General features: G+C 40.3%; 1 protein-coding gene across 1 annotated transcript; it reads right to left on the reverse strand.

Moving 5' to 3' along the window:
• Positions 1-2,764: 2,764 nt before the first annotated feature.
• Positions 2,765-10,265, reverse strand: LOC131962791 (uncharacterized). Its single transcript, XM_059327873.1, has 3 exons — positions 10,126-10,265; positions 4,277-5,451; positions 2,765-3,124 (listed from the first exon to the last, which is right to left on the reverse strand). The coding sequence occupies exons 2-3, from the start codon at positions 5,315-5,317 to the stop codon at positions 2,765-2,767; spliced, it is 1,401 nt and encodes a 466-aa protein (XP_059183856.1). The 5' UTR covers positions 5,318-5,451; positions 10,126-10,265.
• Positions 10,266-12,932: the final 2,667 nt, after the last annotated feature.

The raw sequence follows: 12,932 nt of genomic DNA on the forward strand, positions 1-12,932 counted from the left end.
TGTTTTCCTTTGAGTTTTGCCTGAAAAAGTGCACTAAAAAGACTCCGGGCATTGTGGAGTTACTTCAAAGACTCAGACAGAGCCAGAAACAGAAAGTAAAAAGTTTCCCTAATGTGCAACACATATCTATCTGCATTTAAATTCAGGCTCGGACCATCAGGCATCAGATTATAAATTATTGCCTGGGTGGAAATGTGCATTTGGCAACTGATTTCACAGCTCGTAAAAGTTTAAATCTCCATCTTCCTGTTGAACCGCTGCACCTTTTCTTCTGAAACAGCTGGATGAACTTGATGTCTGAAGCAGGCCATTTGGACCAGGTCAGGTGTAAGACATCTGGCAGCTGAGGAGCTCAGTGAAGAACGGCAGCTGTGAGTGCAAATAACAGTGTGGGACTGAAAGGCCTGCCTGTTGGACCTAGTGTCTGGTGCAGACATACAGTATATCACCAGGCCTGTGAGAGGCATGCAATCTGCAGGATGTCAGGGATTCATCTTCACGAGACGGAGGGACAGCGTGCACCGTCGCCCCGACCGCAGCTGGTGTAGGAGCAGAGCTGCAGGTGGCCAAAGGGAAGTTGTAATTTTATTTTGTCAGATTAAAGCTGTTGAATAAATGGAAACTATAAAACAAGGAGCAGCTGTGTGTTTTTGTTTTTTTTAAAACCTAATTTGGCCACAGTAATATTCCTTACAGTGACTTCACACCTTGTAGTAGGTTCTTATTTTCAAGTATTTATTTAAATGTGAGAAAACTGTAAAGACATCATATACTATAGTTGAGTCCAGATGATCTTTATTTCACATATTTCCAATTTAAAGGGGACTCGTTCTTCCCATTTTTATTTTCCATTCATTGTTGTATTTTGGTTTCCTACTAGAAAATGTTTGAAAAACACTTTTATCACAATGTCTGATTATACATAGCTGTATTCAACGTGAAACACTCAATGTGAAAAAGCCCAGTCTGTTCTGATTGGTCAGTAGTTTTTCGATAAATAGTTAATATGCTAAACAGGAGATGGAAATGCTTTTTCTTAATAAATTCTGACGTAGCGAACATTTAACTCACATGACTGATTAGCTTTTTCTGCTCTAACATGAAAGAACAATGACAAGTTGCCCAATCAAATCTAATTCTTCTCTCCATTTTCTCTCATGGGTGGCCAAAGTTGTTTTTGCTGTTGGTTTTCCCCTGTTGTTCTTCTACAGTTTACTCTCTCGCGCATTCTCTACTTCTTCTACTGTTTACTGACGGATGAGCCTACAGAAACTCATTACATCTGCTGACGAAAGTATGTTCATGCAGCTTTGTTTATTCTCTCTAAACCAGCTGATGGAAGCGTTCCATATTTGCATTCTCTTTAATGCAACATTTCAAAATTTTGCTTCAAAATTCGCTTCAACTTTAATGGAAACACGGCTTCAAACTACACTGTAGCATAGAATATCACTATAAGTGTTCATGTTCAACACAGAATCCCAATAAGTATAATGTATGATGTCATACATCATATTTTCCTGCCCTCCTGAATTTTGCACATCAAAATGACAATGTGAATGCAAACAACCTATATGTCGTATAGCTGTAACATCACAACCTTATGGAAGTCTTGCTTCCTGCTCGTTTCAAGGACAGTTTCTGAATACAGGCTGGGTTCATTTTTGCCATAGTTTAAACATTTTGATATATTCACAGTATTTATATTAAACCTCGACCTGCTTAATAATGAAAGCAAACACTGAAATCTCACTTGACAATATGGGACCTTTAATTGTTTGTATATATATGTTTACTCAGGAGGAAATCACATTGCAGTGCCTACATATTGCACTGTACACCAAATCACACATTGTGCTTTTAAAGTACTTTGAATGGCAGCTTCTCCATTCAGCAATGAGACAGAAAAAGAGCGTCAGTACAAAAGCAAAGCAGTTATACTGTATACTGTAACAACCAGGCAAATAAAGGCATTCACACTGACATTCACTGAGAAGCTGAGAGCTTCCAACGTAGCATATTACATATTACACAGCCCACACTGTTAAAAACACACATTATATGCATCTGTCAGCTTAAATAGAAAATAGAGGTAGAAGCGTAAAACTTGGAGGTGTCGATTGTCAATGTGAGACTTCCCTCTCAAACTGAGGGCTATATTAACAGAAACATTTCTGGCATTAAGGATATGTAGGATTTGGGAATTAAATAATCTTAAAGTGTTACATAATATTTGACAGAAGAGATTTAAGTTTAAATGATGTGATCAGCAGTGAAGGACCTGAGGGAGTATTTTTCTGTGCTTCTCAAGGAACATGGGTTGATTTGTCAGAACTGCTTGAAAATATATCAGCTTTCTTTGAAACACACTTTAGAACCTAAACAAGAGTTTTTCTCAGATTCACAGTCACTAAGCTGCTCCCGGTGGAAACATAGATGTACACTTTGGTTCTCCACTTTTACTTTCACATGCATAAGATCTGAATTCTGTGTAATCATTTGACTTTGACTTTTAAAATGTCATGTTTAACTCAGCTCATATAGCCAGTGTTTGACCCCTGATTTGACATATATGCAAATATAAGTTACCTCTGGAGAAATCCTGAGAGTTCATCTTATCTTCCTCTTTAGCTTTTACTCCTTTGATACAATTAAAAAACAACAGTGAAGCACAGAAATATAATTCAGGAGGTAGAAAGACAGCAAATATAAGCTGAATATAGCCGAGCTTAAAGAGATTGACATGCTTTCCTGTCCCTCCTCACTACATGCAGTTAGTCCCTGGCCCTCTCAGCTCAGGGGCTGAATAGTGTCTCCTGCGGACCGCCTCTGCCTCCTTCTTCCCTCCCCCTGCTAGCCGCTCTTGTCCTGTGGGACCCCGGGGTGGTGGTGGCCTTATGGATTCACACCCTCCCACTGACTTACTGGGTGAGGTGTTAGGCTCCAGGGTGGCTGATGGTGCAGGCTGTGGGGGTGAGATAGGGGTGAGAGCCAGGCAGATGTCCCCCACACTGAGCTGACGGCAGTGCAGGCCACAGAGACGAGCCGTCCTCTGAGGGCTGCAGGAGGACCAGCCTCTCCCACGCACAAAGAACGGGTACTCCACGTAGACATCCACCAGCTCCTGGAGGAGGATGTTACATATATACAGGAAGATTAGACACACAAATGCAGCTGACTCACTTGTTCACTAGGGGGTGCTACTATTCCAATGTGGAGACTCCATTTGTACTGGATTCCTGTAGCAATCCAATAGCAATATAGTGAGAGAAACCTGTTTAATTATTTGATATGGAAGCCCATTTCCACCAATGTGATGGAAAAAATAATATATATGTCCTCATAATGAGAAACTATCTTTAAATAATGAATTATTGTCATTTGAGAAAGTTTCTTATTTTGGATATTAGGTCATTTACTGTTAGTCATTATTTTGAGATTCAGAGTATTTTTTTAGATGCTAAGGCATTATTTTAACATAAGTAAGTCATTGTATGGAGGTTTCTAATTATTTTTGAGATACTTAGAGATGTATAGAGATCTTATATTTTATGGATTTATATTTTATTCTCTGGTGCAACATGGCAGGCTCCATGGAATAGGACCCCCTCCCTATGTAGGCATTAAGGACTCATTCTATACAAGAACACAATCATTCACATATAAAGTCTGGTGGACTTGATGTGATTCAGTGGTGAAGTTGCAACATTGTTGCATTTTTCATGTGGTTTGATTTGCATTCACACTTTATTATCACCATATTTGGATAAGGGCCTGCTTCTACCTTGCCTGGTGTTGATTCTCACATTTTCGCCAGAATTCAACCCAGAATGCGTTGTGTTTTGGTGTGCTTCCTTCCTTTGGTTCGGAATGCGTTCTCACATGCAGTGAACCGAACTCTGGAGTTCACTTGGGAGTAAACAGAGACCCACATTTTTTAGCGGACCAGGGTTCCGTTCTTTGGTCTGCAAATACCTAACTAAACAGTCTTCCTGAGTTTTGTTTCAAACGAGTTTGTTTCAAACGGACCAAACAGCTCAGGTGTGCCTCTTAGTTTCATGTGATTTTACACCGAGGGCAACATAAACATTATATTCCATTTCTGCCAATACAGCCTATGTATCTTAACACCATTCAGTCAGTGGTATTTAAAAGTCAAGTTTAAAGATCATCTCCCATATGACCAGAATGCAATATTTGGTAGATAAGCTATGTAAGAAAAATAGTGTGATGGGTCTGCTGTGAATGGTGAATACTACAAGCGATTATCCTTCACCTGAGACTGCTGGTCGTGAAGCAAGATGAGGAGGCGTGAGATGGAGGAGGAGGAGGCTGAAGGTGAGATGTTCTGCACCGTGCAGCAGCTCAGGCGCAGGTCTGGACACGCCAGTGATCCCAGCAGGAAGTCCTCCGTCTGTAGGTGTTCCACCCTCCTGAGCCGCCCGTCCCTGAGCTCGATCAGAGAGCCTGCCACGAAGTGAGGGAGCAGCCAGGGGAAATGGTTTGGAGAGGAGGAGGAAGAGGAAGCAGGAGAGGGGAGAGTAGAAGATCTTGGTGCATCATCCTTAACTAAGGTTCTGCTTGAGTTTACATCAGGGGAAATTCCTCTTATGAAGGAATGTCCAGAAGTGTGATGTTTGACAGCTTTTGCTGATTTGTGCAACACATCACATTGCTGTGTAAGGTCTTCATGTGGAGAGAGAGGTAGGCATGTGCTCAATGATGGAGGACTTGCTTTTTCAACCCTGGGAAAATGCTCTTTTTTGTCTCTTCTCCTCATATATGGTCCCTTATTCCTCCCATTGCTCTGTCTGTCTGTGCTTAAACTCCTGTCCCTTAATGTCTTGAGCTGCTCCCAGCCATACCCTCCTCCCACCCTTTGGAAACCCTCGGGGACCAGGGAGACTGGGCTGAATCTGGAGGGGTGGTGTGGATGGCCCAGGTGGAGTGCAGGGGTGCCAGTCAAGTGGTTGTGGTGAGAAAAGACCCATCCAGGGTGCAGGGGGTTGAACCCTCTCCAGTCCGCCCAGCCGTGATGATCCCTGAATGCAGAGAGGTCGTGAGGTTTGGACCTGGTGGTTGAGTGCATCCAGGGCTGATACAGAGCAGGAACTCGTCTTGGTACGGGCTGGAATGGGCCTGTGTGCTTTGTCTTAAACTCACTGTGGCTCTTGTAAGGGTAGGGCGCCTTGAATGTTGCAGCATCACACTGCTGCTGCTGCTGCTGTGGCAGCGGCGAGCTCGGCCTTTGGTCCCTCTTTTTTAGTGGGAGTCTGTCCCTGTCTGGGACTAGAGCTGGGGTTGGTGTGAAGCTCATTGGCTCACTCTGCCTTTCACTCGCACCAGCACTGCATGTCCTCCTGCAGAAGCTGAGGAGGTGTTGTGGTCATGTGACACAGACTCCAGTATCTTGGCAAGCTTGAGGATAGTTAGGTCCAAGGTCGTCACGAGCTGAAAAGTAAAAGAAACAAATATCAGTGCACTTAATATCTTCACAAACAAGGCGTCAAGCCGGAGATATTGCCTACTCTATTCAGACTCTCTCTCTCTCTGTCTGTCACCTAGTCTTTTTTAACCCTTAAACAGCAGGTGAACAGCAGGTCAACAGTAGATATAGGTAGGCACCATCTGAAAGCTATCTATCTATCTATCTATCTATCTATCTATCTATCTATCTATCTATCTATCTATCTATCTATCTATCTATCTATCTATCTATCTATCTATCTATCTATCTATCTATCTATCTATCTATCTATCTATCTATCCATCAACAATGTGTTTTCCGTAATTAGGCGGTTATTTAAATGTTAAAAGTTTAGAGGTATAAGGGCTTAGAATATTATGATGGCAATAGATGAGGGTCATTCCCATGTTATGTCTCATAAATTGCTGCAGCATTTTTGGGATTTATACCATTTGTTACACAGATTTGGTGCTAAATTCAACCATTTTTTACAAGTCAAGAATTCATAAAAATGGTCAAAAATACCTCCAAAATTACACATTAAGACATTCAGAACTTGTGGAACAAAACTATTGCATTGATCTAGTATCAAAAGCTTTGCCCATCTTGGAGATTTTGGCAAGAATTGGAAAACTGTTGAGTTGCTTCTTGTCAATGTAGGTAGGAGTGTCAGCCATCCTCTGAATGCTCTAGGTCTCTAGGTAGTTTGTGGTTGTAAAGTTGGCTGTCAGGCTGTGAATATCCTAGAGGTCACAACAGGTAATTTTATACAGGGAGGTCAAATGCTCTCATAACAAAGAAATGACTATTATGGGGGACTAACATCATCACACAGAATTGGGCCAATTGAATCCAAAAGTGTCTCAGTTTTATGCAATTCCAAGACTATTTAGGGACCCCAGTATGCAGAAATATACAAATACAACAGTTTTTCTCAGTCGCTTTGGTGCATTTCTCACATCACTTGTTACATTTGCACAACAGTTAATGCATTTCTCAAAACAATTAGTACAAGCTGCAAAACCTAGTTGATAACCTGAAAAAGCGTGTCACTTGCTCAAAAAGGATAGCTCATTCCTCAAAAGCAAGTATTCATGTCAATACTTGCTCAATCAGTGTCATCAAGATGAAAAGCCCTGACACCATTGTTTATGAACAAGATAGTCAAATGTCTCTGTCATGTTTTCATTATGACAGGTACTCTATAAATGTTTTCCAATACAAAAAAGTCAGATCTTGGTGACACGACCTGAAAATGCTCAAGACAGCTCTATATGCTGAGTACTGAGTAACTGAGTACAAGACAGTGAATACGTATGTTTCGCATTTTTACTGCATATGCTCTTTGCAATTCTATTTTGTTCACAGCATTGTGCAATAGAAAAAAAATACACCCTTATTTACAACAAACATAAACTCCCTTTGGGTAGAGCTGTGCACAACTGTAAACAATATTGCAGTATATATTGGAACTGAACATGCAACATACATAGTACTGTAAATCATGCATGCACATCCAGATGTTCCTCTCTGTCTGGCCATATAGTTTCATCTACATCACTGCCAATATCATCCAATGCAGCGAGGAAAGCATCTCCTTGATTGGCGAATCCACCCTCTGCAGGACTCTGCTGTGATGTCATCACATGTCATCCCCTTCCCCCCCACACCCTCACCCCACTTCCACGAGGCTGAGCTTTCATTTCTGTGTCACAGTATTGTAGAAATGGTCCACACTATGTCCTGTTTCATTCATATATGCTTTTAAAGTGTTTATGGGTTCATGGGATTTAGCTCTGAGTGATTGTAGAGAAGTGGCTTATCATTGGTTGCAACTAATGCTTCACACAGCCCTTCTCATCAGTGAAATCTGAGGATCACCTGAGAAATTGTTCAATTTAGGAGACATTTTTTAGGGGAAAAAAGGATTTTAAAAATGTATAAAATTTGCTTGACAGATTTTGACAACTAGTTCAACATTTTTGTATGTGATGACTCAAGAAATTAAATGGGGATTATTAGTTTTATATGGAATGACTATTCAGCATTCACAAGTATAGTTAATTTTGACTGACATGACATAAGCAAATCATAATGTTATAAAACAGCAGAGAGTTGTATGAAAGTAATGGATGCATGTCCAAAATCATTTGTAATTTGTTGTAAGGAATGAGAAACTGCTACTATGATGTGCAGAAATGACTAAATGTTGTGGAGGTTGAACTAACTGTTGTGTAAATGTCAATAGTGATGTGAGAAATGCACCAAAGTGACTGAGAAAAACTGTAAATAACACATTTGTACTGAAGGAGTAAAAATGCATGGATTTTGGTTTTCCAATCTCAATTGCTATACTGAAGGGGTTTAGTTTGATGGACATCTAACATTTCCTTTGCAAAAAAAAGAAAAGGAAAAAGAAAAAAGTTACTATGGTTACAAAGCACTGTTCTGGAGAGTGTGGTTGTGAAAAAACGAACACGGTGAGAACAATGTAAGTAAAAGGTTGGGGCTGTAACATTATGTAGGTTAGATTTATCATAAGGTTAAGATTTTAATTTATTCAGTGATTTAGTACATGCAGGATGTTAAACCCTGCATCTTTTCTCATGGGACTGCAGTGATCTCCAACACCTCAAGCTATTGAAACCCCATCATCCTCCTTACATGCATGCACAATAGTGAGTCAGTTCACTGAAGGGGGCTAAATATAAGCACCTTGTGGCCACACAACAGTTTCTCGCCTATTCAAAGACTCTGCAGACACATCATTTATACAAAGTGATGCAGGGAGGTGAAGAGCAGTGCAGGACTTTTACAGCCTGTCAATGCAAAGCTCATCTCAATGCTCTGTATTATGTCATCATCATAGCTGAGCACCGCCGCTGAATGGACCTCTTTCACTCTGCCCGACAGGCATGTCTCTGATATGAGTTGTTTCTTTATTATGTGTGTGTGTGTGTGTGTGTGTGTGGGATCAGACAACACCCTCACACTGACATTCCTGTGCGAGCAATCAGCAGTATACCATGACACATACATAGATAAGTATTTGTCAGCTGCAGTGAAAATGTAAATTCATTCAAAAAGCTTTGACGTGTGAGCTGCAGTGACCAATGCCCAGACATGATTACATCATGACACAAAGAGGGCTGGGCGGTGTGAAAAAAAAATCCACAATATAGGTCATTTCATATCCTGACAACGATATAAATATATATAACACAATAAAGCATATTTTTTGGTGTTTTCAAAATAAGGTTTATATTTTTTCTTCAGAACATGACATCATGATTGTTATTTTAAATACATTGTTAATGTTGGAAAATAGTTGAGGCACCAACCACTCTCCCATGGTTGGAAAAAAGGGAAAAAATTCCAACAAAAGGTCATAAACACCAGTCTCCTGGTTGAAAGTCCAGGGTTTGTTTTCAACCGACCTGATAGGCAAACTAAGTGGCTGTTAACATTACGGTTTTTCTTCAGCGGACCAAATTTTATGGGATACCTTCGAATTGCAGTGCATTACTTTTCATAGGAAATTATATGAACAGTTAAAAAACAACTGCTAACCTTTATGTTTTAATATATTTCAATTTGCAGTCCCTTCTCCCTTCCAACTCATCAGATACCGACACTCCTTGGCGTTTGTATGAGATTTGAAGCTTAGAGTTACTGATGTAATGTAAGTGCAGTGCTGTTATTGCCTAAAGTTAAATGTTTCTGGTGAACAAGGAAGTTTATTTTAATTAGCAACTACATATTACATGTTCCCTGACATGTTCTAAACTGACGCTAAAGAGGAACTTTTGCAGCCTAATCTGGTGCCTCATTTACACAATCACTCAAGTAAACCAAAAATGTTTTAATATTTGAAGTGAAGCTATCTCATCAGTGAAAACTTTAGCGCCCATCAGCTTTTTTTCCCCTGCAATTTTTCGCAAATATATTTATAGTAACAATTTATATGTGTTGACAAAGGCTTTGGACATTTTACGTTTCGGTGCGCCTGAAAAGTGCTTGAATTTTGCTTTTAATAAACTTTGTGTATATTCCATACTTCATGTTAGCAAAACAGCACCCTTTGTGATTTACTCCAGCTTTGCGTCCAAGGATCAGAACAAAAAACACAGTTAAAAAAATCTAAATCTAAAATATATATGACCTAATTAAAAAAAATAAATAAAATAATAATAATAATAATAATAATAAAAAAAAAATAAAAAAAAAATATATATATATATTTATATAATTTTTTCCCCCTATATATATCTTCATATCACCAAACAGCCCTATACTGTAATGTTATCTAGGCTGAACAACCTTATGAGGCAATGAGTTCACCACAGGTGGCTCATCTATGGAAATGTACTGTATACACAGCAGTGTTTAGTGTGTCATTGTGATAATCATAATCTGCACTGACGACGGAATTATTTGCATATCAGTAGTGACAATATTGCACTTAGTCAGCTTGATGTATCTATTTATGGAGCTCTAGTGCAACACAACCAAATGTCACCTCTGCTGAATCCCACAAAGAGTTCCTCAAACGTGCACTCAGACTTAAACTAATGCGTAACTGGCTCTGTTGGTGGATTTACAGGCAACTACATTCTACATAAATCAAGATCTTCAGAGAATGTTGGAGACTTACTTACGCGTCCCTCCATCCATCCAAGCATATATCCGTCTCTCTGTGTGACCCATCTTCATGAATCCATGTTCACAGACGCTCCTCACACACCTGTCTGGCTTGTGTCCCCTCCCAGGCTGCAGGTAAAAAGGCAAAAGCAGAGCAGAATGATCAGAAGCATCCAGACAAGCTCAACAGACTGTCTGTCAGACACGCTCTCCTCCCTTTCTCTTCTCCTCCTCCTCCTCTCTCTCTCCTCCCTCCTACTTGCTTTTACATTTTACACTCCCACTCTACTCAGTCAGTCAGTCCTGTTAACCTTTCTCAGACAGATTTGATGTCTCTTCCTCTCTTACTTTTCTTTCTCTCTCTCTCTCTCTCTCTCTCTCTCTCTCTTTCAATCTCTCCCATCTGAACTTGTCCACCCTGTGTTTGCTGCTGAGTAGCACTCTCAGCCTCTCTTCCATTTGTAATCACACTCCTCTTCCTCTCTCCATATTCCACACACTCTCTCCTTCGCTCTCTGTTGTTGGGTGTATAATTAGAAATGAGACTGCTGTGCAACTCCTCAGCTGATGGTAGGCGTATGACTGCCTGATGGCTTTGGCGCTTTGCCTGGCGTAGTGAGGGCGGGAAACCGTTGCTTTATAGCGTGGAAACACACAAGCAAAAAAAGGGGATTGTGAAACAGAAATCTCGATATCACATCTGCAAGCAGATACCAAATAGCCCTCACTTGTTGTTATTTCTTCAGGATGTTTTTTTCCCACACTTCAGTAATAATATTTCATCCTGAATGAGCTAGACACCATACCTTATGAATGCTTTGAAACGGCTGGTAATTGCTTTGAGCAAAGCGCTTAAAGGTCAACATTAGCCAACCCTTTGCAGCAAAAGAAGGCCTTTCATGTTTGTGCAGACAACATAAACCGTGACCTCATCACCCACAACCCGCTGCCAGCTTGCTTTCTATACATTTTTCCTTACTTTCTTCTGGCTTGCTTTCTTGCCTCCCCTCTTTCATCTCATTTTAAAAGACAAGAAAGAGGACTTGGCTTTTGCTTCATGGCTGCCTCAGCAGCACAGCAGCCCAGTTCTCATCTATTGATTTTGCAGGGCCTCAGCAGGTGAACCCCCAGTCATGAGAAAGCCCACGCATAATCTAGTTTGAGGTGGAGAGGATTTCTCACTTTGAGTCACATCATGCTTCCTCTGCCCACTCTCTCTCTCTCTGAAACTATCTCTCTTGTTTTCTCTCTGTCTTTTTTGTCCACACACACACACACACACACACACACACGCACGCACGCACGCACGCACTCACTCACACACACACACACACACACACACACACACACACACACAGAGCTAGTTTACGCAACTATCCTTTTTAGGACATTGGATTGACTTCCATTCATTTAGACAGCGTAACCCCTCGTCCTAACCCTAACACTAATTATACTGTGTATTAATTAGTCCGTACCACATATGGGTCTTGCCCTTTACCCTTTTGGCAAGACAAAAAGGACACTCTCCTTAGCTTCCCTCAGAGCCTTATCTGTAGGTCAGTGCAAAAAAAAATCCCATTCGAAGCTCAGAACCCTAACTGAAACCTTAAAAACGTAGCAATATGTCAATACTCGGAAAACCACACCCAGCCGCAAACCACAATGTGCAACAAAGAGCTGAAATGCTGACAAAATGTTTATAGCTAGCTAAAAAAACATTTATTTTAGGTAAGCCAAAGGATTATGTCTACTGAGGAAAAGTTAGCTGTCAGCAAACTAATGCACGAATAATAGCGATGTCTTAGCAAGCTAAGGAACTTGCAAAGGTAATACTGCATCTTTGTGACTTTTCCACATTCCTGTATAACACAAGTTAAGTATAGTCAAAATGCTTTAGCTTAACATAGAGACAGCCTAAAACTAAAATAAGGATATTTGATTTAGTGGCAAAATGCTTGCTGCGCATGTTTATGCTATGCTATGTGTCAGGATCCTACAGTTTTCCCATTTTCACTAATGTCTGACATGTGTTATCTACTTTTGTCCTCTTAAAGACTAATAAAAACTTACCTCTGGGTTCTTTACTCTCTGGGTTCTTTTTTTTTTTGCTTGCTAGCAGAATTGACAAGGTGTAAACCTTACAGAGGGTGAACTTACATTAGTTTCCTTACACTAACCCGAAATACTCTAGTTATCTAATCATAACCCTTATCCTGACCTTAAACCAAGTCTTCATTCTAAAATGTAATGATTTGCCTTATGGGGACTTGCATTTCATCCCCACAAGGAATGCGAATGTCTACAATGTGACTGTGTAAACAGTTTTATGTCCTCATCACATGAATAATAACCAGTAAGGAGCAGACAGACAGACAGACAGACAGACAGACACAGGCCATAGATAAGTTTCACAGCATGGTAAGATGTTGCACCCATCACAGCAACCTTTGCCACATCCAGCATGTGTAGGCTAAACCGCCACAACCACTGACATTTACAAAGACTGTGTTTATTTTGATAGAAATCACCAGTCACTCCCACCACTTCCCAACTGCTACATTAAAGTATATCTCCGGAGTTTCACTTTTCAGCTTGGCAAAGACAAGTGTGAGTTTCAGTAGTGAAAGTTTCCATGCTTATGCACATAATCAGAACATATAAAACTTTGTTATTTATGTGTGGCCTTATCTGAAAACCATGTGGGCCTACCATGGTTATTGTAAAGTATTTAATGAACAATCAAATTTTATTCTAAAGGAAAACATATACATCTTCTGTTGAGCCATGTTATAGTGGATGATCAACAAGTAAACCCACTCTGTGC

The sequence above is a fragment of the Centropristis striata genome, chromosome 3, assembly GCF_030273125.1.
Source record: "Centropristis striata isolate RG_2023a ecotype Rhode Island chromosome 3, C.striata_1.0, whole genome shotgun sequence".
NCBI classification, from domain to species: Eukaryota; Metazoa; Chordata; class Actinopteri; order Perciformes; family Serranidae; genus Centropristis; species Centropristis striata.